Source organism: Asterias rubens, chromosome 21 (genome assembly GCF_902459465.1).
Source record: "Asterias rubens chromosome 21, eAstRub1.3, whole genome shotgun sequence".
NCBI classification, from domain to species: Eukaryota; Metazoa; Echinodermata; class Asteroidea; order Forcipulatida; family Asteriidae; genus Asterias; species Asterias rubens.
Window position 1 is genome coordinate 2,882,457 of NC_047082.1, and position 27,989 is coordinate 2,910,445.

General features: G+C 37.0%; 1 protein-coding gene across 1 annotated transcript; it reads right to left on the minus strand.

The window, feature by feature from the left end:
- Positions 1 to 445: 445 nt before the first annotated feature.
- LOC117304493 (gamma-aminobutyric acid type B receptor subunit 1-like) lies at positions 446 to 27,989 on the minus strand. Its single transcript, XM_033788991.1, has 19 exons — positions 27,453 to 27,989; positions 18,117 to 18,614; positions 15,153 to 15,290; positions 14,398 to 14,568; positions 13,696 to 13,797; positions 13,458 to 13,523; positions 12,903 to 13,097; positions 11,828 to 11,972; positions 10,166 to 10,269; positions 9,739 to 9,802; positions 8,986 to 9,060; positions 8,363 to 8,513; positions 7,377 to 7,509; positions 6,445 to 6,555; positions 4,944 to 5,066; positions 3,738 to 3,852; positions 3,194 to 3,411; positions 1,828 to 1,944; positions 446 to 1,426 (listed from the first exon to the last, which is right to left on the minus strand). The coding sequence occupies exons 2-19, from the start codon at positions 18,573 to 18,575 to the stop codon at positions 728 to 730; spliced, it is 3,186 nt and encodes a 1,061-aa protein (XP_033644882.1). The 5' UTR covers positions 18,576 to 18,614; positions 27,453 to 27,989; the 3' UTR covers positions 446 to 727.

Genomic DNA, 27,989 nt, shown 5'->3' on the forward strand with positions numbered 1-27,989 from the left:
AATGCATTCCTTTGATAAAATACTGTTTTTATATTATGGTATTTTGTTCTTTATAGAGTCAGCTTTTGATCAATGGCTGTTTGAATTTGACATCCTAATATTTTCCCTATTTTACCTACAATAATCTTGTTTGTGTTTTTTTTTCTCGCCGATGTCCCTGTGTGTAATACACAATATAATTTTCATTTTCATGGTGTATCTCACATATGCATAAAATAACAAATCTGTGAAAATTTGGACTCAGTTTATCATCGAAGTTGCAAGAGAATAATGAGAGAAAAACCACCCTTGCTGAACAAATGTGTGTGTTTTCAGATGCCTAATAAAAGGCATCAGGCCTAAAGTCTTTCATTATTTGAGTGAAAAATTACCTCTTTCTCATAAACTACGATACTTCAGAGGGAGCCGTTTCTCAAAATGTTTTATACTATCAACAGCTCTCCATTGCTCATTACCAAGTAAGTTTTTATGCGGTTTTACGGTTTATTTGAGTAATTACCAAAGATTGTCCAGTGCCTTTAACATGCTTTTTAATACACTCTTTTTAATATTGTAAAGCGCTCAGTGACTGGTTTGATGTTGGGCGCTGGTTTGATGTTGGGCGCCTGCTTATTCTTATTATTTCCATAACTTGTTTTCGTGCAAATTGACTCCCAAAATGGGTAGCTGCTTGTGATATTTTGTGCAAGGAGTTTATATTCAATATTTGATCAAGAGCTTTAAGATATTACATCATTGTACTTTCTATGTAATCAGCGTCTTGGTCAATGCCATTTTCATCTATTTGTGTATGATTACCTTGCATGCTGATAGGGGGCGAGTCATTCTCCTTAGGTTCCTGTTGATCTTTACCACCATCTTCATATCGATAGGCTTCATGGTTGTCATCCTTAATCTCCTCATCTTGCAGTGTTTCACCAGCCTTTCGAGCAGCCTGAGATGCGACACCAGCAGCAACGCCAGCAACGGCAGCAACACCCGCTGCAAGACCACCACCTCCTGCTGCGGTGGCCTTCTCAGCTACAGCAGTTTTCTGAGCAATGGCCGTGGAATACTTTGGTGGTTCATGGTACGCCTCCACTGCGACTGTAATATCAGAGGTGTCGGCATCATCGACTTCAGTTGAGACTGTTGGGATTCCGTTTCCAGTGGGAACATCATTGTTGGACGGAGCATGAGCACCCTCATCAAGATTCCAGTCAGAGACTTGGAGCCCCTTGTTGTCATAGGCCAGGGTTCGACTCTCCGTGCTGTCCTCTCCACCGACTGCGGCAATAATCTCTGCCACCTCGCTGGACTTCTGGCCGCAGTTGCAACCAATGAAGTAGCCCAGGCACCACAGACCACAACCCTGCTTGGTGCCCTGACGACCGTAGTTAGTGCGGCGATTTATCTCAGTCTTGACGATATCAATTTGTCTGTCGACCTGAGAACATTGGGAAGCATACATGAAATCAAAGTTAGCTCAAATATACAATATTTATTTACTTGTATTTAAAAACAACAATGTAACTGGAAGTAAAAATACAAACACACAAACACACAAGGTATGGGCCAAAAAGCACATCTATAACTTAATTTTATATAACTTCACAAAGATAGTCCTAGCTTAGGGCTAGTCCTAGATCTCTTTAGGAGTTATTAAAAACTTAAGGCTAGTCCCAAGTTAGTAACTCAAATAACTCGTCAAACTTGAGATAAGACTAGTCTTAACTCTTTGTCAAATCCAACCCTGATCTAATTAATGCAATGGGACTCTACTTATTTGTGTATTTTTCCTACAGAAATTTACTTGACAAAATGAGCAATAATTGTGAAAATATTTACCTCATCAATTTTGTGACGCAGTTTTGTCTCCTCGTCCACCTCATCTTCGTATATTTCATCATCAGTCCGGTAGTTCATATCCTTCTTCTCGCTGAAGGTATGACGCAATGACATCAACTGTTGGAGTAAAGAAGTTTGAGACTGAGGATGGGTAGTAGGCATACATAGAGTTGTGAGCACTTATACACAATGGTACAAAAGTCCTCACAAAGTAGACCCACATGTTGATTCTTAAAGACCCTGGACACTATTGGTAGTTGTCAGTCTTCTCACCTGGTGTATCTCAACATTATGCATAAAATAACAAACCTATACAAATTTGAGCTCAATTGGTCTTCAAAGTTGCGAAAAAAAATATGACTAACAAAACCACCTTGCCACACGAAGTTGTGTGCTTTCAGATGCTTGATTTCGAGATCTTGATTTCTAAATCTGAGGTCTCGAAACCAAATTCGCGGAAAATTACTTCTTTATCGAAAACTATGTCACTTCAGAGGGAGCCGTTTTTCACAATGGTTTATTTTATACTATCAATCTCTCCCCACTACTTGTTACCAAGTAAGGTCTTATGCTAATAATTATTTTGAGTAATTACCAAGTGTCCACTGCCTTTAAGAAAAGGGAATAATAGAACAGCAATAGCATGTCCCCACAACTGTGCATGCAAAAGACTGTGTGATTTTGTTGGAGCAACAATTTTTGACAATGAAAATATTACCAAGACAGCTACAGCCAGGGCCCAATTTCATAGAGCTGCTTTATGGGGGATTTTGTGCTTACTATCCATTTCATAGCGCCACTAACCACACAGGAAAAGGCAAGCTATCATTCCGATGCTAACTGCGTGCGAAATGACTTCACAATGCAAATCCATGGTGAAAGTGCAAAATGGCCGCCTAATTTTCTTGCTAACCTGTGAAATATGCTTACAACTTAGCATATTTTTCTGCTACAGTAAGCACACAATTTTGCTTACGGTTCAGCAGCACTACGAATTGGGCCCTAGTTGTGAGACAGGCTTGAACAGTGGGTTTATACTATAGAAATAGAACCGAGAGAACGCTGAGCTCAGCCGCCCTCTGTGTCGCCTGTAGACGTGACATACTGATATCGCGCGATATGCATGTATGGCAATATGATCATCGCGTGACACGCGTGTATGGCAAAATGGCACCGCACATATACCATTTCTACGTGTTTTCATTTGTCAATGTTCATGATGTCTACTGTATGGCAAAACATTTTGCCATACACGCATAAAAAAAAGGCGTACGCGTGTCCATAAAAATGATCTCAAAACAAAATCACACACACAATGACGCACTCAGCGTTCCTCCGGGGTTCTATTTCTATGGTTTGTACGAACCTTGGGTATGAAGACGATAATCAACAAGAGAGTGATGGCACACCATGTCAGAGTACCAATAACAGCAAAGGAGATCTCTGGTGTGTTACTCAGAATAAATGACAATGGTGCACTGACAACGCTGAGTGTGACCACACAGTACACGGCGATACCAGTACTGAAGATGTCATTGAGGGATAGGATCTTCAGCTCACGGGTTTCATAGGCAAGGAAAGCTCCTGGTAGTCATAACAGAAGTATATTACATTATAAGTCAGGTACAGTAGAAGTCATGGTGCACTGACAACGCTGAGTGTGACCACACAGTACGCGGCGATACCAGTACTGAAAATTTCATTGAGGGATAGGATCTTCAGCTCATGGGTTTCATAGGCAAGATTATAAACCACAAGGGAAACTAACTGACTTATCTAGTTGATAACCCTGCATAGCTTTAGCGGTTTACACATGGTGTGACCCGCAAGTTTACTATTTATTTAGGTTCTTCCTATAGTAGCTTAAGTTAGCTGAATAAGCTTTAGTTAGCTGAAAAATAAGGTCTTACCAAGTAGGAGAGCAAGTCCATGAAACACAAACAGACCCACAATGAAGTAGATTGAGTTATCCTTGTTACAAAACTCTACTATGTCATTGTACAAGGTGTTCTCTTCAAAATTATCCTGCAGATCAAAATAAAATAATACTTCATCAGAAATATACAATATAATACAGCGTAATATTATTTCTTCAATTGTTTCTGAAATAGAAACTTTGATTGGCTATAATTTTCCCACTTTTTTTCTGGATCCTTCCCTTAATCCCTTTCCCTATAAATGGATATGTATTTGTTTGTACTTATTTGTTTGTTTTATGCCTCTGAAGAAGGTCCGGTTTTGATCGAAAAGCTAAGGCCATCTACCCTACTCATTATACAACAATGTAATAGATTTATAAAGCACACATTCTAGCTGTACAATGATGAAACATTGTGGAAAATTCATTGTGTGAAACGCAGTGTGAAAACACAGCTTATATAATTTCTTTAATTTCTAATGAGTGGGTCAGCAGTGGTAATGATGTAAACTTTGTGGATGTTTGGCTGGTTACCCGTTTCTGCTAAGCAACATTATCCTGTGCTTATTAACTTTTTGTCCTTACAGACTTTAAGGGCCCAATGTCATGGCTTTAAACTTGCGGCACCCTTGAAAGTGACCGATTGTATGGGTAAGCGCTGAGGTAGGCCCAAAATGAGGCCAGTGGAAAATAGTTTGGCCCCTTTAACTTTGTGACAATTTCTTTGCACAGCTTGTCTATAAGCCATTGTGAGGAATGGTGGACACAATAATAATAATAATAATAATATGGATTTATAATGCGCACTTTTCCAGAAAACCGATCAAGGCGCCTACACAAAATGAAAACATTATACAATAGAAAATGAAGAATAAACAAAACATAATGAAACCCAATGAAAGTCTAAGTGAACAAGTGTGTTTTCAGTTCCCTCTTAAAGTTGTTGAGAGATGTTGTTTGGCGAAGTGAGACTGGGAGCTTATTCCAAAGGGCAGGAGCAGCTTTGGCGAAAGCACGGTCTCCGTAACGAATTGTTCTAGACCTTGGCTCTACCAGCAAGTGAGACCCAGACAATACTATTGAACTATTAGGTTTGGGTAAATCTGATCATATCCACCCAAAACAAACAGTGCAATCCCAGTGTCCACCATTTTTAAAAAATGGCCAGAGAGTTATAGCTCAATGACGCATAGCTCACCCTGCTTCCCACAGTTACCACACTGGACTCCATTGGAAAGACAACAATCCATACCACTAGGGCGACGACATCTACGACAAGAAATATCATCAAAGTCCGTGCCATGTGGCCACCGTGTGGATCCTGTAGGAAATAACATATGATATTTAAATTTAAAAAAAAAGGCAAATATTTGTCATGGTTTTTTCAATTTCATACATAAGGAGTATCTACACAAAAAATAACTTTTTTTTTTTTTCTAAAAGCAGATGTTAGGCCACACAGAATAATTTCATCATTTGACCAACACTTTAAATTAAACACTGCTTGGACTTGCTCTCATAAAATGTTAGACTTATTTTCACTTTATTTGATTGGAACTGGAAACAACATTTTCTGCAGTCTGCTCTAGTTTGGCAAAGGTCATGGGCTTGAATCCCATCCGAGTAATAGGCCCGAGGTTTTTTTCCACAGAACCAGCAAAAGTCATGAGTATACCATGCATACACACATTGGTGTAAGGGTAAAACAACATGAATATTTCTGCAGTCGTCACTATTTTAAATTCATTTTTTTATTGGTATGTAGTTTGCTTATCTGCTTTTTGTAAAACTTTATGAGTGTTTTTTACTTGTATTTTTAGGTGTTGTTGCTGAATTTTATATGTTTGTAAAGCGCTTTGAGGCCATGCATAATGCTCTATATAAATGTTTCTTTCTTTATTATTATTATTTTCACTAGAGTAAATTGCAATCTAAAATTTTAAAAGAGTGGGATCTATTTGCCTTTTTGAAGCTCAAGAAGAAAAGTCTTCAAAATAACTGATGGAGTCAAAGCTCAAGCCAAAGCTGTGGTTTCAAAAAGGGCCTGAGAGAGTAACTAAACACAACTTCTCACATTCAAGGCCCTCCATTGATTAGCACCTTGCTACATTACAGATCTTCTACAACAATGTAACATCAGACCAGGGGTGGATTTCACAAAGGTAGTCCTAACTTAGGACTAGTCCTAGGCAATGCTAAGAGATATGACCAGTCCTAAGTTAGGATGAGTTAATGCTAAGAGGTAGGACCAGTCCTAAGTTAGGATGAGTTACTGGTCCTAACTTGGGACTGGTCCTATCTCTTAGCATTGCCTAGGACTAGTCCTAAGTTAGGACTACCTTTGTGAAATTCACCCCAGGCCTTAGATCATCATCACCACCACACATACTCTATGTTCCCAAAACATGCTGGTAAGTTACGGAGACCGTGCCTTTTCCAGCTGCGCACCGTGTCTCTGGAATTCCTTGCCATACGAGCTGAGGGACACACCTGATCTATCTACATTCAAACACAACCTCAAGACTCATCTGTTCAATTTGTCAGCTTGCTAGCTTCCGGCGCCTTTGAATGGTACCATTCCAGATACTGTGCGCCTTATAAATGTTATGTTATTATTATTATTATTATTAAAATCACAATCAAATCATATTTGTCTTCCAGTAATAAAACTACTTTAAGAATAAAAAAGTTCCCCCTACCGGTTTCCACAGGTTAGTCTTCATTACCAGCAGTTTATGAGCTCGATAGATCTTGGCGAATAGCACACCATATGCACAAGCAAATCCGATAGTGAGTGTCACTGAACACAACTGTTGGTTTGAAAGGTCAAGTTATACAATTTATTTCCATCACTTCAAATAAACGACACTCTGGTTTGGCATGCTAAGAACCAGCCAGAGCTCTTAGGGTTAATGGATGTTTTTCATTTCTGAAAAAAATATTATTATAATGAGTGTGTGAGGCTTCACGTTTTTATAAATTAATTTTTCTGCCATTTGTTTTTCAAAAGAGGGTCGTAAAATTTAGTGTCAAGGTCATCGAAAATTCCACATTACTTCGGCCGGAAGGTGGTATGATCATGACTTAGATTTAATTTAAAATGTTGAGACTTGCTTGTTGGGCTTAAATGAATAACTTAAAAAAATGTAATTTTCGAGACATTTGTGACCATGCACCACCAATAGGCTGTAAAGTTGCACTTGCACATTGCAGAGCCTATTAAATTGTTTGGGTTTTCAAGAAATCTTTGAGAACTGAATACAAAAAGTAGGTGGCTTTGAGAAATCATAACTTCGTCAAGAAAAGTCTGATTTAAATGTGGATGGTATCATTTTGAAGCTGATTACACACTCTCTCCAATAATGCATTAATCACATAACAGTAAAAGTGTCAACTTCACAGCCCATTGGTGGTGGATGGTCACATTTGTTTGTTTAAACTTAGAGAGACAATTTTCATTTGATGCCCCTTTGTTCATTACAATAATGAAATTGCTGATAATTACCACATGGAGAGATATTGCCAATATCACCATTTCATCCTTAATTATTATGTTTCAACGTCTTACTTCAGAGATATCACTGAAGGAATTCTTGAGATTGTTGAATAAAAACAACTGTTGTCTCCTTACCTTGCATGTTACAGTGAAGTATTCATCGCCCACAAAACTGCTGTCCATACCAAGAAGAACCACTGAACAGTAGAGAAGGGCACAGCCAAACAGCATCAACCCAAGGTAGCCTGGCATAGCACGACGAAACGCTCTGATTGGGGAGAACAGAAACAACAAGTTAGTCATCAATGTGGGACCCTAAGTTTCTTAAAGGGGGCATCAAATTGAGTTTTGTGAGTTTTGCACTCATTTCGCAGCAGATACATGTAGTGTCCTCATAATAGCGGGGATCAAATTATAAGTCTATAAACTTATGTTAAAATGGTGTAAATGCAATTTTATTTGATACTCTTTCAGAACTCTTTCTTTCTTATTGAATCAATGAACACTCAAACAAATTCTTTATAATTCCAAATCGTGTATTTGAATCATGACACCATCAAACATTTGTTCACAAAATTTGCAAAAAAATTTCAAAGCGGCACACACAAGCGGTTTACACAATTTTTTACCAGAGGTTAAAGACAGTGGACACTATTGGTAATTGTCAAAGACCAGTCTTCTCAATTGGTGTATCTTATCATATACATAAAATAACAAACCTGTAAAAATTTGAGCTCAATCGGTCATCGAACTTGCGAGATAATAATGAAAGAAAAAACACCCTTGTCACACAAAGTTGTGTGCGTTTAGATGGTTGATATGAGAGCTCAAGTTCTAAATCTGAGGTCTTGAAATCAAATTCGTGGAAAATTACTTCATTCTCGAAAACTATGGCACTTCAGAGGGAGCCGTTTCTCACAATGTTTTATACCATCAACCTCTCCCCATTACTCGTCACCAAGAAAGGTTTTATGCTAGTAATTATTTAGAGTAATTACCAATAGTGTCCACTGCCTTTAAAGACTTATAAAAATTACCGTGTAGAGGAATGGTAAAGATTTTTCAATAACTTTGTAAAGCAGATTGTTGTAAAGTGGTTGTAACTACTGATTAGTACTTACGATCTTTGCCTGTAGATGAACATCAGAATAGAAAGCACTACTACAAAGATGACCCCAACACCAGATAAACCAGATGCTACATAGATGTAGACTGGGGAGATGGTCTGGGTAATATTCTCCACAGTGGTGGCGTCTTTAGGGGCCTTTCCACCTGAAGAAAAATAACAAGTTCCCTTAAAAGTACTGGACACTATTGGCAAATTGTCAAAGACCAGTCTTCTCACTTGGTGTATTTCAACATGTGCATAACATAATAAACCTGTGAAAATTTGAGCTCAATTGGTCGTCGAAGTTGTGAAAGATTAATGGAAGAAAAACCACACAAGCTGTGTGGTTTCAGATGCTTGAACTCGAGACTCGAAATCAATTCAAATATTTTAGTGAGAAATTACCTCTTTCTCACCTAAAAATGCGCACGTCACTGAATAACACACGTTGACATTGACCACCAAAATTGCGATTACAAGATTATTCTGATGATGACGTCAGGTGAAATGGGTCAATAGGGGTTTTCCTCCCACATCTATAACTGGAATTTCTTCATTGTTTTCTCTACAAAAAGTTGGTGTGATGTTTCCACAATTCAGACTCAGATTCAGAGATTTTAGACATAAATATCTTACCTGGCCATTCAATGTTAGTAATGTTCAGATTCTCCTCCTGTGGTGAGTAATAACCAACTGCCTCCTCCTCTTGACCTAAAGATAATAACAATAATAATGAGCATTATTATGTGTTCTGCACTCTAAAAACTGAAGAGTTGAATCCAACACTTGCATGAGTTTGGTGAGTGACTACACTTTGTAAGTGTTGGATCCAGCGTTTTGTTTGTTAAACCTAGCATTTTAAATTTTTGATCCAATGCAAAAAGGGTTGAATCAACAATTTAAGTGTTATTTCAACATTTCACAAAAAATACTCTTTGAATTGTTGGATCAGCATTTTAAACTTTAAACTGGCACTTATAAAATGCTGGATTCAACACTTTCAAAGTGTAGTCACTCACCGAACTCATGCAAGTGTTGTATTCAACTATTTAGTTTTTAGAGTGTGGTTGGTTGAAACACGGTCACTCATGGTCAACTAATATAGTCTAGTGCATGAGATTTTTGCCACCATGGAGCTGGCCAAGACGCAGACAATAGACTTACAAACTTTGCCTGGTTACAGCATCCTCTCAGTGAACAGCAGAAACTGAATCCGGGGAAACTAAATGCGTTCCGAAAAGCTTCTTTTCTCATATTTTAGAACACACATGGACTGACATAATTCAGTCATTAGTGCACGTCTATCACCACCCCCCCTCATTTTGCTTGAATGCATCAAGTATGTTTCTAATTTATAATCAAATATGATATAAAAAAGGTAATGATTACCTTTCAGTTGTCTGATTTCAATTAGACCTTCTCTGTTTCCAACTTCAGTGAAACTAACTTTACCCTGAGAGTTAAGAAAAGAGATAAAAATGTAAAACAATTGAATCACTTTCTGGATGTTCAAAATAAAAATTCAAGAATCTCTTTTAAACAACTGATGAGGAAAATTGGTTTGTATTCAAATTCTTTCAGTGAAGGCTGTTTTACTCATGAGGTATGAAAAGATCGACAACATTTTCTAGGATAAACCAGAAATTTCACAACCATGCTCAAATTAATCAAGGGACACCTGCTAAATTGCTGTCGTGTGAACAGGGATTTAGATGTTCATCAGTCATGTACATGATATCTTAAAAAAAAAAAATTTGCTGAGTACCAAAATAGAATTAGAAGTAGAAGTAGAAGTGTGTTTTTCACATCAACTTACCGACACACCATCAAATTGTAAACTGTAAAGAACCTCCATCAACAGATCCCTTGTCTCAGTGTCTTCATAATCGAAATCCTCAAGGTTCTTTGTTGTTAAATTGACTGAAATAAAGTGAACAACATCACATCTTACAACGATTTTATACAAGTTTTATACAAACTTCATACAAAAACATGCACGCCTAAATGAATAAAAATATTTATTAAGAAAAACTCTGTTTATTCTGGACCTAGGGCATAATTGCAAAATTTGTAAAGTTTGCCTACAGGTTTCTTCTGTGCCTTTCACCTCTGTGGACTCCGGTTTGAATCCTGGACTAGAGCCTTGCATGTGGATTGGGTTTTCAATGCCAACCTGATTGCTTGGCTTTAGCATTTTGGGGTTTTCTTCATCATCTCCTCTTCAGGTACACTCAGGGCCCAATTTCATAAAGCATGTAGGCACAAAAAAAAATAGTATTGCTTAGCAGAAACAGGTTACCAACCCAAGTAACATTAAGTTTGCATTGTTGTGGTTGGTGCCCGACTCATTTTTTGCTTAGCAGAGAAATTTGTCAAGCAGTATGTTCTGCTTAACCTTGTTATGGAACTGAGCCAAGGGGCCGATTTCACAAAGCAATAAAATTCATCGCAAGACAAATTTTCAGTATCACCATAGAGATTTGTATTGTGACATCACACTTTACTTAGCAACTACGATTGATTTGAAGTTACGATCAATTTGAGACCTTTGTGAAATCGGCCCCAGGCCTACAAGTCACAGTGCTAGATGCACATAGTAGCTTTTAAAAAAAGTATACAAAAATAGTTTAAATGATCTAAGGTTTGTGCTTGAAAATAAATGAAATTTTGCTGCAACTGACCTGAATGAGAAGCACAAATTTATTTGTGCAGGGAAATTAAATTGATAAAAGGAACTCAAACTGATCTGGGGACATGCATGAGTTTAAAGGCGTGCTAATGAAAATGAATTAACTTTTGCTGATACTGAAAAGAACAAATTTATTTATGCAGGAATTTGATATAGTAGCTTAAGGAAACCCTAGTTTGAATATTCTGGGGACATGCATGAGTTTAATGGCGTGCTAATGAAAATAAATTAATTTTTGGTGAAACTAACCTGGGGAAACCTATAATACAGTAATTAAATTACCTGCAGGCTTGACAAAATTACTACATAAAATTTCCATTGAAAGAAAATAATCTCATTTTATACATTTGTAAAACAATAAACAGAGAAACTGTTTTTAGGACTCAGATAATATAGCAACTAAATTACTGAAGGGCTAAACAAAATCGATGTATTATTTTTCCTTTGACAAAAAAATAATTTCATTTTGTATTTTTTTGTATAACTTTAAACAAATAAACTGTATCCTTTGCAATGCAAGAAAGGACTAAGAAGCCTGTGTGCAGGTCTTTGTTATACAGCGATTTTAATTTTGGTTTTTACCCATAGTAGCACTGTAGGACTATACTTGGTACTTTACAGAGTCCTGTGAACAAATATATCAGGTATATTACTTGGGTGGGATTCAAATCCATGACCCTTGAAATTCTAGAGCAGTGTCTTAATAACTTAACTAGACAACGGAATATGACTCTAATCCAAATTCGAAATAATTTCTTGATTTAATAGGCAATTTGAATAATAATTTACCTAGACTTTTGTTGAGGGCTAGTGCAATAGTCCAAGTGGCGTCGTAAGCGTACGATGCAGCAGCCTTGTTCTCAATGAAGTCACTGGAGGTGTTTTTCGCCCTCTCAAATCGCTCATTCACAGTTGTCTCATACTGCGTGGGAGTCTGGTGAAGGATACAATCAACATAAATGACGAAAAAAATAAGAAGAAAAAAATTGAGGGGTTTTGATACAGTTTTGGGCCATGACATGAATCCCTACTCACTGTGAATGAAGACGTATGTAATATAGTAAAAACTCTATCCTCGCGTCTGAAGCCCTGAGCGCGTATCCAAAACATGCGCAATTGCGGGCAAAGCTAGCCTGAGCCGAATACAAAGCCGAACCCTGTGGTTTCGAAAAGGGGCCATAATTTAGCTTCATTAGTTGTCAAGTTTTTGAGACAAAAAGTGAAAAATCACAAACAATGTTTTCAGGAAAGGTGTTTCAATCTGTTGAACATGCCAAAATAAGTTTGGTGAATTTGTTTTACTCGTTTCTCAAAAACTACAGCATCTCAGCGAGTAATATTTTAAGGGAAGCTTTCCACCATCATTATTATCTTTACCCGTATATAGGTTCAGCGTGTGAATTTAAATCTGTGAACTTTTGTGTTTTATGTCAGACAAAAAAGTAGACATACTCTTCCCTGTTTAAGCTTTTTTCTTCTTCAGTCTTTTCAAAAATTGTTTTTAGCTTTTCTGATGAAATTTAGTTACTTGTGCATTTCAATTTTTCTTTAATTTTTTTTTTAAACGTATAGTTTTCTATGGGGAGCGTTACAAATACTTGTTATTATTATTAGTGGAAGAGATAAGTTGATTGCAAATAGGTGTACCTGTGAGGGCAGAGTTGGTTCTTGTGATTGATTAGCTTAGTGGACGACATGTTTGTAAGCACAACTAAGCTGTATATACACCCCAGGGAGCTGAGATGGTTTAAGGAGTTATTCAAGGCCCAGTGACCAGGGGTAATAATGTTGAAGCACCATGAGTGTCACTGCGTGATGAACCTGAGTGCTATTTAAGAAGCCACTATTTATTAATATTACTCACCAAACCTGAGATGGTGACCTTATCTTTTTCTTTACTCAGTGGGATGTTTTCCGTCGAGATGTAGCCTTTTACCGCCTCATACATCTGCTCCTTGGTGCAGGGGACATCCGGGTCCGGTTCAGCCCACCATTTGGACTTGTAACCTCCGGGTAGGAACCATGCATAGTTCTTACCATACAGTCCTATTTCATAAGCCTTTTGTTTGGAAAAAAGGTAAAGCATTTTGTTAAAAAAGTAACTTTCAATACAAATATGAATAGTAGACTTGCGGGTACAACCATGTGTAAAATCTCTTTTGAGGGAGGGTTGGCTCTCAAAAGAGCCTGTTTGGTATTGACGTTTCGAACAGTATACTCTGCTCGTCTTCAGGAGAATGCTGGACTACTGGTGGTGGTTGAACCATGCACCGTTCTTACCATAGAGTCCTATTTCATAAGCCTTTTGTTTGGAAAAAAAAGTAAAGCATTTTGTTAAAATTAAAGGAACATGCTTTACCTTGGACTGGCGAGTTGGTCTTTGAAAAGCGTTTGAAACCATTTATTGAGTTGAACTTACCTCACAAAATACCCGTCTAGCCATCTTCTCGTAAAAATTGCCAAATATAATCCATGCTTCTTTGTTCTGTGGAATAATTAAAAAAACAAAAACAAGTTAACAATTTGTGAGAATGTACACCACAGGTAATTTCATTAATATCTTTTTTAAAAACTCTTCAGACAGCTACGAAGCCCTGGACAAAATTAATATGCAATCCAGTAATTATTATAACAAAACTACTCAGTCTACCTCTGACCTTAAGATTGAGGACTTGCTCCTTTGGAGATGTTGTAAAGCTCTCTGATGTGATGAGGTCAATATTAGAGTTAGCCAATGCAGAGCTGAAATCATTAATGGACTGTAGAAGCAAAAGGAGAAGAAATCACAAGAGTCAATAAACAAAGACATTTCTGATTGCTGGATAGGTATAATTATTAAAAGATGTTAAATCGTTTGCAGTACCCGCTGCTAAACATAGGATTCGAACTGCCTCTAGCCACTGGGCAATCTCGGTGGTCTAGTTAGTATGACACTGCTCTAGAATGGCAAAGGTCGTGGGTCTGAATCCCTCCCAAGTAATATGCCTGTGGATTTTTTTTCACAGAACTCGGTTAAGTACTGAATATACAGAGGTAACACACAAGGGTGTTTATGGGTAAAACCAAAATTAATATAATTATTAACCAATCACTTCTGCAGAAGAAGATGGACATATAGTAATGGGTGGGTGTTACTTTACTAACCAGGTCCAAATTTCATAAAGTTTCTTAGCAGAAAATACTGCTGAGCATTTTACTAGCAATGATATTTGCTTAGCAATGATATTTGCTTAGCAAATGTATTCTTGGTTCTTTTGAACTACAAATGCTGTACTATTATTAATAGTACAACTGGCCATGCAACTGGCCATGCATAAATGTCCAAGGAAATAACTTAATATAAAACACCTTGTACTTACCGTAGAGAAGACTTCTTGGTTCTCATGAAGTGTCGCTACCCTAGTCCAGTTGAACTTCTTAATCATAGCCAGTCGTGCAAAGTTATATTGGGAATCAGCAGCGTTGGTACGGAAGAAGGATTTGTACTGGTTACGAACTGACAACGCTGGACTGGATGCTGAGTAGGAAACCTACAATAAAATACATTTTTTATATTCAGTCCTATCTTTATTTTGCATACAATATTTTGTGAAGGCACATTTTTTTGATGACAGTTTCTTACAAATGTGTGCTTCCCTGGACTGGACAACTGCTAGTCAAAGTGTTTTTATTGTGCAACTATTTAAAATAAAAATAAAAAACACATTTGTTTGAATGGTTCCTAAGTAGAAAAAAAAACACTGTTTTATTAATTTTTAAGTTTTTTGGTTGAAAATGGTAAGTTGCTTCTATAAGCAAGATGTATATGTCATTCACATTACCACAGTACCACTGCATGGTGTGTGGGGTTTTAATGACTCAATACAATACAGTAGATCTGGGCCCAATTTCATAGAGCTGCTTAAAAAAGTAGCCAAGCACAACAAAATTATGCTTACCAGATTAAGGTTACCAGCTTAAATACAATACCACATGTACAATCTGCAACTGGTATCCTTCTTGTTTTTGCTTAGCAGGTTATTGTTCAGCACAATTTGCTGCTTAAGCAGCTCTATAAAATTGGGCCCTGCTTCTAGGGTCAATTTATATTTGTTAGCGTATTATTGCTAATTACCTGAATAATGTTCCAGAGGTCTGCAGCCAGCGAGATGGTTTGAGCAACCGAGGAGCATCCAGCCCCAAGCAGCATGTGGTAGCGTGTATCAGAGTTGATGTGCTCAAACAGTCCCTGTGTGGCAATACCAGCATTGCACTAAAAAAGCAAAAAAACAAAAGATTAAAGACCAATTAATAACTCACTCCGCGACAGTGAAGAAACAAGAAGTCCTCTCGATTCACTAAGCAAAAGTAGCAGTCAAGGGGTGGATTTCACAAAGAGTAAGGAGTAGTCTTATCTCGAGTTAGGACCAGTTACTCGTCCTAACTTAGGACTATCCATGCAATTTGTATATCTCCTAGAACTAGTCCTAAGTTAGGACTAGTCCTAACTCTTTGTGAAATCGACCCCAGGCTGATTTCCTACTTCCCACATGTAGGTATTACTTAATGCGCAGGATATTTTTCTTTAAATCAACTCCGCAGCAGCAGAATAAATAGCTAGACAAGATTCAAGAACAAATCTACACAGCTAGGTAGATATATACACATGGTGATACCGAAAACTGAAAATACATTGACACCTCATTGCAATAACACAAACTAATGACACTCAAAGAAAATGTGGTTGAGTTTCTCTCAGAAACAGAAGGAACTAAGATCTTTGACAAGAACAAATGACATATTCAATTATTATTTACACAAGTTCGAAAGAACTTGCTAAAGGTATTTTTGAAGTGATGTTTAGTTTTTACAATTACACAAAACCAAATTTAATAAAAAAAGTCATATTCATCTGGCCCTTCCATGAAACACACAAGTAAATACTCAAAATCAATCATTTGTTCTCCACAATAGACTTCTAATTTGTTGGTTTTAATCAAATTGAGCGAGGAAGCAAAATTTGTGCGTGTCAGTTCCATTGTCACCAACTCACCATATTACAAGCCAAACCCATTGCTTCCCTGCAAATCTTAGGACCGTGTCACACAAGACAATTTACAGCCAACCAATTCCAGGAAATCTCAAAGAAGAAAGGCCATTCAATGTTCACCAATCTTGTATACCGTAAGACAATGTTGGAAAAATTACTCAGCCAAAGTGGTCCTGTAGCATGCACTGTAGTTGATTGCCTCCAAGTTGCCTGTAGAATGCCTTATGTGACAAGGCCCTTACAACTTAACACAGCCTTACAGTAAAGATGTCCCATGATGGCAAAACATCTTTTCAAGCTCCTTGTGGAAAATATACTCCTTGAAAGGCAGTGGACATTATTGGTTAATACTCAAAATAACTGTTAGTATACAAACTTACTTGGTAACGAGCAATGGATAGATAGTACATGTATAAAACATTGTGAGAAAAAGGTAATTTCTCACTCAAATATTAAAAGACTTCAGCCCTAAAGCCTTTTTTAGGCATCTGAAAGCACACACATTTGTGCAACAAGGGTGTCTTTTCTTTTATTATTCTCTAGCAATTTTGATAACCAGTTGATTCAAAATGTTCACGGATTTGTTAATGTTTGAACACACTAAGTGAGAATACTGGTCCTTGACAACTACCAAATGTGTCCAGTGCCTTTAAGAACTAAAGTTTGAACATGTAGAGGCCGATCAATAATAAGTGCATGCCTTATTGCCTGCTGTCACTGCTGTGTATTTTTTGTCATCTTAGTCCTTTCGAAAAAAGACTGCCGCACAGCCAGTATTTGAGAGGTTTGGATATTGTTGAACAGGTATTGACATTTCCTATAATTGACTGTGAAGGTCTTTAGTTGACAAGCCACTTCTCACTAAGAGCATCATCCTTCACAATGATAGCCATCTCACTTCTCACTTTAATTTGTCTTAGTGAAAGACACCCATTAGAATTGCAACAAAAAAGCGGACAAAGAATCACAAAAATAAAAGTCAAACTTGATATTCCAAAAGAGAAAACAAGTGTTTTAAAGGAGATTTTGTTTCTGGGTAATCAGAGAGATTGTATTTGCTTTTGGCAGATCATACATACTTTCATGAGCTTATGTAGTCTTAAAGAAACATACATATTCGGAAGTGTCATGGCCGAGCAGTTAAGAGCACCGAATTCAAACTCTGGTGTTTCTGATCAGCAGAGTGTGGGTTCGAATCCCCAGCCGTAACACTTGTGTCCTTTAGCAAGACACTTAACCATTGCTTTGTCCTTCGGATGGGGCGTAAAGCCGTTGGTCCCATGTGTTGTGTAATCTCATTCATTTTAATCCCATTCATCAATGCCTTTTTAGTTAAAAGGCGTAATAAAGTATGAAACTCTGTAAAACTTATCCGTTTTGCGCCGTCCTTGAGCTCTGTACGTGTGTTGCATTTTTATGACTGAGACAGTTTTCGGATATGCATTCGTGCGCGTACTATGCATCTAAACGTATCCGAAAACAACCGATTATAAACAGCTCCAGCTGGTCCTTATCAACCATTGAAACACCCCCACGTGAGGCGCTCTCCACCAATAGAAAAAGCAAAACTGTCTGAGGTATTTATGAATGTATCTTTCTTGCCTGTAAATTAGCATTTCGTTGACAAAAAACGTGAGTGTCATGGCCGAGTGGTTAAGAGCATCGAATTCAAGTTCTGGTGCGTTTTCACCGGAGTGTGGGTTCGAATTCCGGTCGTGACACTTGTGTCTTTGAGCAAGATACTTTACTATAATTGCTTCTCTTCACCCAGGGGAATAAATGGGTACCTGCGAGGGGAGAGGTTGATATTGTGAATGAAAAAGCCTTTGGAGCAATATAAACTGTTGCCCAGGTTGTATACTCCCAAGGGAGCTGAGAAACATTAAAAAAAAGGGATGTTATTGGCCCTATGACCAGGGCACTAATGTTAAGCGCTTAGAGAATTATTAAGTGTTAGTTATTAGGCGCTATATAAATCGAAAGTTATTTATTATTTATAAAAAACAATTGATGACCCAACCTTCAAATGAAAATATCCTGAATACTTACATTACTATCGTTCCATTTCATAGCCAACTTGTATCCAGGGAGAATGTCTGCCTGTTCATTGATGTGTTCCAGAGCAAGGTTAGCAGCCAGTAAGGCGCTACTTCCACGGTGAAAACTATCCCCCGTTATCGGAAAGAATCCCATGATGTATAACGGGTACCTCGGATCGGCAGTCACTGACGTCCCGATTGTTGTACCTCCTTGGGTGCTGTTGGTGACCTGGGTTGTCGCAGTGGTAGGCAAGCTCTGAGGGGTCATGAACTGGACCCCTGAGGTCATTGTGTCGGTGGTCACCCCACCACCGGTATGTGGTAGACTGACTGCAACTGTGGTAATCACCCCTGGGTTAGTGGAGGCCCAGGGGGTCGTCGGCATGGGTCCCTGGGTGGAATTCGTCACTTGGGCGTTAACTGCTGAACACCCAACTAGGAACAACATCAGCGCACTAAGGCGCATCATCTTGAGGAACTTTCAAAAGGTGCCTTTTTCCTTGATATCCTATGAAAGAAACAAAGAACAACTCCATAAATTAATAAACAGACAAAAAACAGAATCTATTTCACTCTGAGAAGACTCAAAATTACTTTAATAACAGGACTTCCTCCCGATTGTTTAACCAAGAAGTAATAACTGCATAGGCTACCCTTTAATAATAATTCTATCAATTTGAATATCTCCCTTTTTCATGAATGCCTGCAATGCCATATTGCAGACTGCTGTTTCTGATCATTCATTCTCCTCTCATTTTAAATTTTTATCATGTTCTCTTTCTTTGTTCACCCTGATGAATATATCTGAACAATTAGTTTTACTGTTTTTTTAGCGTATTAAAAATGTACCTTTTATGTACTTCTATTATTTTTCATGCTTTAACAAAGTTGCTGTACATTGAATTGCTTTCAAACTTTGGGTCACCTTTTTTCTTTTTAAAAATGTAAATGAAATAAATAAATAAATAATTAAATATATATATTAATGAATAAATAAATAAAGTAAAAATGTATAAAATTAACATTTATTGCTAAACCTTTGAAACTCTTCATTTTACAAGAAGGCACTAAATTACAAGGCACAGACCTGGGCCCAATTTCAAAGAGCTGCTTAAGCACAAAATTCTGCTTAAGCAAAAAAATCCATGCCTAGTAAAATCAGAATACCGGCCAAGACTCCACTCAATTGTTATGCTAAGTAAACAACAGCTAAATGCCAGTCACAAGCAAAGTATATGGCATGAAATTTTGGCCTGTAACATGTGTAAAATAAGCGAGCTATTTTCGTGCTTAACCAATTTTTTTTCTTAAGCAGCTCTATGAAATTGGCCACTGTAGATCCCTCAAAAGCGGAAAGAAACATACAAGCAGAATTCAATTAAAGCTCAGATAATAACAGGTGCAGGATAACGAAAGACAAATTTACTTTCCAATTCAATGGCTGTGTCAATGCAATTAGCTTTGCTACTCACCTAGGCCTATAAATAGCTACAATCCCAGCAAAAATGATTGGGCCACCCATTCCCAACGTTACATAAAACCACTCCATGTCCACTTTTCACTGACAATAAACATTGTCTCCCTGACCTGTGATTTTTTACTTTCCTGTAAAATATAATTAACTCCTAGCTAATTACGTTGAAAAAAGGAATTGTAAACAGAATAGAAACACGTAAAACTCATTATGATCATGGGACCAACATGGTCCCGGAAGTTTGAATACATAACAAGTATTTGAAGAAACAGAATCGTAAACACGTAAAACTCAATATGATTGGGACCAACATGAACCTGGAAGTTTTAATACATAACATGTAGGCCTATATACACAAGACTTGCACAGTCTATTTTTAATCTAATTCATTATAGTTGCTACAATTTCTTACTGCCTGCTCATCACAACTTTCCCATTAGCACGAGTCGCAGTGAAATTTACCCTGGAGGCATTGGCTCAAAATTATAAATGCACCATTAACGAACGTGTCAAGTAAATTTGACATTAAAGCCTGGTTCATACTTCCTGCAAATGCAAATGCAAATGCGATACGAATGTTGACGTAACAAACTCACAACAAATAATTCGCAGCAGTTGAATGGTGCTCAACTCTCTTGCGAATATCGAAGCGAAAACAGAGTTGTGACGTCTAATTCATGTCAAATTCGCATCGCATTCACATTCGCAGGAAGTATGAACCGGACTTTAAAGTTACGGTTTTTCCAGACTCAGAAGAATGGATTCTGTTACTCTGTGTTTTTGTCAGAATATATTTCATGCAAATTTAAAAATACACTCTTTGCATTTTATGACTTTGCTTTTCACTTTTTTTTCAGGACTTTGGATGTTTGAAGAAGATTTTTTAATGGCAGACTGTTGACAAATCTGTGTGAATATGCAGGTGTTATTTATGGAACTTAAGTGGGTGTCGAGTTTAATGTATAAAATGAAGGTGGCTGTACTATCCTATATCATGGTTTATTGCAGTAATTACTAACACGTGTCATTTTTCAGGATACTGTAAAATCTTGGACCCAATTCCATTAAGGCATTTTTGTCTGCTAGGAAAGATATGAAAGATACGGCTGTTGGTTTATTTCTATTCAGAATTTGTTTTCGGTTCTTAGCAGAGTTCGGTGAAATTGGGCCTTGGTCAAAATCAAAGACAATTTTAGGCCTCAAGATAATAATTTATAAAGCCTTTTTTGTGCTTAATAAGTAGAATTACCGAAAATGTCTGCAAAATTTTTCAGTGAAAAATGTCAGCTTTGAAAACAAATTTGACTGTGAGTATTTTCTTTTTGTGAGCAAAACTCGGTACTGGCCCAAATTGTCTCTAAAAATGTGCACAAACTCAATTCCCTGGTAGTATTATGATGTTTCGTTGCAAACCAGATAATTGGAATGAATGTCCTTTACCCATTACAATGACGTACATGTATCATATTCAACTTGCTGGGGAAAACAACATTTATATGATTTACCAAAATGGCATAGACAATTCAAAACAGACAAACAAGCAATAATAAACACTGCATATCTTCGACTTGCTGTGAAAAAACAAAAACATTGATATTATTTACCAGAATGGCATCGACAACTCACAACAAATAAGCATAATTAATAAACACTGATGCAAACTGACAAATCAAGGGACTTGATCTGCAGTTTCTCAAATTCACCAGCAACTCATTTCAAAAGATGCATGGAGGATTTGTGCGAGTGATTGATGCACCAAATATAATTGGAAATCAACAGACTTTGACCTTCCCAAGAGAAACTACAAATAACAGGTTGCTGGCTCTGAAACGCCATTCTGATAAATTACTGGATTGGTAGCATTCTTGCTCTATGGTAGCATCAGTGCATGCCTAACAAGAGACCGCATCAGCTTTTGTCTATTGGCTTAACCACAAAGTGCTTGCTGGAAAAGGGTACGGATTAATGTAGAAGGGCGTTTAGAAATTCTAGAGTTTTTTCTGAGAGGAAATTTCAGCTCAGAAAAGAGAAGATGAATTGTTTATCGGATGAAGAATTGTTCTAATGCTTGAATGAGAAGAACACTTTCAATCAATTTAGTGAATTAAGTGAATTTTTTATTTAAGATTATTGACATAAAACAACCCAGTTTCCTATTTTCTTATTGAACCTTTCAAAGATTAAAATGCAGACGAGGCTCAAGATGTTTACATTATTTATAGTTAAAACAAAGAAAAAAATTCTTTGCCCCTGTCTTGGTTTGTGTTTTCATTCTCATCCCTAGTCATAGACTGTTGAGGGATGATGAAGCAATAAAAGTTAAAATCTTTCGTTTTTAGTATGAGGGTAAGTCAACATTTGAAAATCATAATTTTTTTTAAAACTAAATGTATTACAACCGTGAGGTATTATTAATCAAAAGTAAACATAAGATCACTTGAATTTTCATGAGCAATTGCCTGATACTCAAAATCATTGGCCTTTGGCCTGCAATCCAGTGTTAATTTTGTACTCTAATATTCTGATACAATCTAGGCCTTCGCTGTTTGATTTCCAGTCTTTGATATTGGTCTGCTTTCCTCTTTGCTCCTGCTTACAATGCATCTTATAATTCAATCAGTGAAGTCTTACAGTCAACCATCCCACTCGAAAGCATCTTGCCTTATCTTTCACTTATCAGACAATCAAGGCCGAGTTGGGATGTATTGCCAGTTCCAGTGTTTGTCATTAGCGCAGCGTATTCTTCATTATGATCTTCATTTAGCTTCAGCGTGCCAAGAAACTGATCTCTTATCAGTCTCTTTGACAATTTCAGTTCAATCATGGACGGGATGGCATTGGAAGGATTTTATTCACTCCCACTTTATTTTTAGAAAAATAATATCATACAGAAGAAAGGGTGGCTATTTTTTTTAGGGGGGGGGGTGCTGTGAAATATTTATTTAAAAAAAAGGTTCATGGTTCGCATATGATCTTCATAATCAGTAATTATGTAATAAACACTAATTTTGTTTATCCTTACAAATCCTGTTATTATACCTTTGATGTGGTGCTTTAAGTGTGTTTTCCAGGAGATATTTTATACAAATATCAATTGGGCAGAGAATGTCACGTGTGCATTATGATTCATTGACTATTCTAACCTACTGTTCGTATTGTAATAATTTTGTGTTGCCAGTTCATTGTCAACATCATACTTTCACCCAAACCAGTTATGCGATGATTTAAGTGTGTTTTCCAGAAGATTTTTCTACATAACGACAATTAAACAGAAGTGTCACGTATGCATAATGATTCATTGACTATTCTAATCTACTGTTCATGTTTGTCATTAAGTGTTTCCAGATTATTGTTAATATCACTGTCAGACCATTGCTACTTTCACCCAAACCAGTTATATTATGCGATGATTTAAGTGTTCTCTAGAAGATCTGTCTACGTAATAACGAACGTAATAACGAACGGAGAGAGCGTATTCATTGACTATTCTAACCTACTGGTAATACTGTTATCATTAAGTGTTGCCAGATTATTCGTATCTGTAAACTCCATCTGGTGGATATCCAGCACAGGGATAACAGATTATTGTTAATGTCACTGTAGGCCTATGCTATTTTCACCCATTAACCTACTGCATTGAATGCAATAATTTTACTGCCCAAACTATTGATTCCATTTAGGAGAGGGTTCTTAAGCAAAGACACAATAGATCCCTAGTATCATAGATAGCATGACCTTTTCAACATTTCCAATTAAGACAATCTCACGATGTGAATTTCAAGGCTAACCTGGTTAAAACAACAGTCCCTCAGGCCATATACGGCTCTCAATATTACAATGGCAAGATTCAGGAGGCTCTAATTTTTTTCCTTCTTTTCCCGGGGACAAAAAAACGGCTTGAAATAATACTTTTGCCAGTATAGCATGACACTTCCCCAATGGTTGGGAAGCTGCAGAGGAAGATAACCAAGGTCAATGATGCAAAATCCAAGACGACAGTTGAAGCGATTTCTATTTTCTGCAATTTCCATTTTCTGCGATTTAAATGATTTCTATTGCACTCATGTATTAACAATAGCAAGGTTTTAGCCAGGATTTGGTAAAAAGGGTGTCCAAATTTGCTGGAAATTTTAAAAGTGGGTGTCCAAATTGTTCACTTACAATAAATTTACATGTAAATGACAGATAAAACAGGGTGTCCAAATTAAAAACGGGACACCCAGACACCCCTCTGGCTAACACTATGTAACAATGTCATGTTTTTTTTAACACAAACCTAATTTTTCAGATGTTACGTAAATACCAGAATTTTGAATATCAAAAGGCACCAGTCCAGGCAGTTCTTTACTGAGAATACAATAAATTATTCACATTATAGACATTCAACAACATCGATCTGGTCTATTGTCAGTGTTCCGGTTCCCTTCATATCCACAGACAATTTCTTTATGGCAAAAACAACTTGTTAATTATGTTAAAAGTCAAATGATGATTACATTTGCATAAAAGGGTCTCATTAACGGTTAAATATAATTAGTTGTGATAGAGTTCCCGCTCTGTTCAATCAAAGAGGTAGAAATAGACCTCCATGATCCATTGTAGCAGACAGCGCAAAATATTTACGGTCAGATGCTTGCATTATTACAACGAGACTAAAATGTAACCTACATTAAAACGTGAATTTTAACCCTGGGCATTAAAATCCCGGTTCACAGAGCTTTGCATAGGCTTATAACATGTTTGCGACTGTCGAATGGTAAAAGTGACAGTCGCAATGATACATAATTTACAGTTCTGTGTAAGAACTTGAAGTCACCGGTAAATTTGAAAGAAAAAGGTTTCAAAAGCAAGTGTAACTTAAATAATGACATTTTCTCTAAAGCACATGTTGTCATGTTGGGCATTTTCTCACTTGAATTTTGTTGGATAACAGCACTGTTTCACACTGTAAACAATTCTCATGCTGACCTGACAACTAAAAAGCCATCTGTTTATGGGGACATTTTTTTTAGGGCAAAATTTGATCAAGGGTGAGAATAACACAGAAACTGTGAATTGAGGAGACTCGTGAAGAGGAAGCAATATTGATTGGGGTCAAAGATGGAGTCAATATGACCTTAATTTGGTTAGGATCAGGGTCAAGCAGAGTCAGGAAGTGTCAATCATTTTGTATACCATAATCCATGGTAATTTTTCACCGAAGCCATGGCGACGAGTGTGACTAGTGTTGAAGTAGCGACTACTCATTGCTTAGTTTTTAATCCTTTAGGACTCATAGCCTACAATATTTTATCATGTGTTTTTTAGCGCAACTTTCCAAGCATTCTGTAAACAGGCAATAATCTATTTATTTTAAAAATCTTGCAAAAAATTGTTAATGGCCTGACGTTTCGACCCTAGCAGAGTCTTTCTCGAAGGCTAAACACAACAAACATAAACAGGTATACTAAGTATAACATAAGCAGTGAAGTGGAAATACATGAATAGGGTTAGAAAGCATGCAGAAAAAAGCATGGGGTAGGCTTAAACAATGAATTGGGAGACACAAAAAAAGGGGTGGGGGTGGGGGAGAGGCTTGAATTTCAAACCTTGTTAAACTTTTTGAATGTTCCATACATAACATTGGACCTCTTCTACATGTTCCATTGGTTCCCTATTACCCAAAGATTTACTCAATCAAATCTCATTCTATCTCACATTAACATAAGCTTCGGGAGGGAACACGTGCTGCCTAAAAACTGCCTTAAGCAAATTTAGGCATCCCACAAAGAGATTGAGCAAATTTGTTATGCTTATAAAATTTTATTAAAATAACTGAAAAAGTGATTTTTTTTTAGGGCAGGAATTATCGTAAGATGTGATCAATTTTTGTTTAGTGTCAGTCAACAGCTGCTGGTTATCAACAAAATACTTATATAATATTCTCCATGTTGCCAAGCAATCATCAATGTATGCACCTCAAATCCTGTATCGTGAACATGTTCACAAAATTAAGCCACAATGGAATGAAAGCCCTTATTACATTCCATTTGAATGATAACATAACTAACAGACTCAGGGCTTGCATTATGCTGGTTCCAAATGCAAATATTCTACTTAAATAAATTTTGTTTAATGCAACGCTCAGTCTCATTAAAACCACTACATTTTTTTTTAGCTATTTGGAGGTTATCATACATTTTATGATTAAATGCTCATTTCTTGTTTGGTCAGACAATAAATAAGAAAATACCCTTTTACCCAGACGGTTTTGGCAGATCCCATGTTATAGCCCATTTGTGATATGGTAGTAATATAGGAGTGCACAGTGTTTGGTTTGGTTAGATACAGACCACTGTATCCAAACACAAGAATTATGTCCACCATACCTCAAAATGGCTTATTGCAGACACAACATAATTCACACAAAAAGTACTAAAATTGTAAAAACTGGATCTGTTTCTTTAAATTCAAACTCATTACTAGCCTAGAGCCATATAATTTAACCCTAACTCCCTTATAGAAAAATTGTAAAAACACAAAGGGCTAAAAAAAAGGAAAATGTGGGAGGCTATTTACATTTTTTTACTTAAAAAACCCCAAACATTTTCACAACAAAAAGTTACAGCTAGCCACTCAATGTGGCAAGTTAATCCACCTGAAACAGCTGTTTTAAAGACCAAGGCTTTCAGATTTTTGAATGTTTAAAAATTGCAATTGGTTTTTGTGGGAACTTTATGGATGACTACTCACTTGAACTACCAGTGTAAAATTGAATCCCTGCTTTTGATTTGATTTGTATCAAATACTATGTTTTTATCAGAATGAGTTAAATGTGGATATCAGATTTGGTATCTTCATTTTCCTGGACATTGTCATGGTTGTTGTACTGCTTGGTACTTGCTGTGGCTTGAATAGGCTTCAACTTGTTTCCTATTTGTTGACATAATAAACATATTATATTTTGATTCTATTGCAAACTCCTGTTTAAAATATTCCTTTACAAATTGTATTTACACTGTCATTGAGAATGTCAAAGTAAAATAAATGTCTTATTGAATTGAATTGTCTAATTAAATTTTCCACACGATTTTCATTCACACAAAAAGAGGAAAAGTTTCCGTATGGCGCCACCACTTTTTCATACGATATGAAATAATACAGTATCTAGTTTACCTCAATAAGATATCCCTTTTTGTAAAAAATTGTGAAAAAGTGGTGGCGCAATACGGAAAGTTATCCCAAAAAGAAACTGACCAGACTAAATTTGCCGATTTCCCTTTGAGTTGACCTCGTTTTGGTTTATACATGTTTTTGACCGCCAGGATGATACCTCCACAACCAAGACACTGAATTACACGAATGGTAAAACCGTCCTTACTCTATGGTAAAACCATCTACTCAAAATAATTATAGTCATAAAACCTTACTTGGTAACGAGTAATAGGGAGCTGTTGATAGTATAAAACATTTTGAGAAACGGCTCCCTCTGAAGCAACGTAGTTTCGAGAAAGAAGTAATTTTCCACGAATTTGATATTTGGAGATTTTGAGGTCTCGAAGTCAAGCATCTGAAACGCAACCGACAACTGCGTGTGACAATGGTGATTTTTCTTTAAAATGTTATCTCGCAACTTCCGACGACCAATGGAGCTAAAATTTTCACAGGTTTGTTACTTTATTCATATTTTGGGATACACCAAGTGCGAAGACTGGTCTTTACAACTACAAAGTATCCAGTTTAATAAACGAGTATGCAGACAGACCAAACCGCTCCAACACAAATAATACAAAATGCGAATGTGTCCAGCTCTTCACCGCAGCTCTCCACTGCAAGTCAGATACCGTACACTAACAACACCGACATTTGTAACCAATGTAAATTGGAACTTACCCCGATGTCAAAATAGTCCAATGCTTTCACGCTGCAGTTGTTGCTAATGAACTGAGGCACGACAAACAGTGTCCACACGCTGTACAGCAAGTCAATTTCACGGTGCAGCTTCCTAGGGAATTCAGCTAGATTCCCACGGAGGACTTGGTGTTGAGGAAAAAAAGAACGAGTGGGAGGTTTCCGAGCGACCAGAATGTCATTCACAGATAATTTATGTTGACTGCGGATGCACGAAAGTAAATACTGTTTTGTTCTCCGCTCCGTCGTCAATGAATGAGTAATTATCGCTTTTTACAAAGCGATAACTTAGCTTTTGGCTCAACCATCCGGTTTTCTCCTCTCCATCGACCATATGTCGTGGGCGGCATCAACATTTTACACATTTGAGGAGCAGACGATAATACGTCACGAGCAAAATATCAACCACTGCTTTCGCTGGTAGCCCGTATTTATTGTGTACGATTGAACGGCAAAAGCAAGTGAGCGGAGCCAGCGAAACTATTCACGTACAAAACGTCTTGGCGTGTGTGTGTCTTT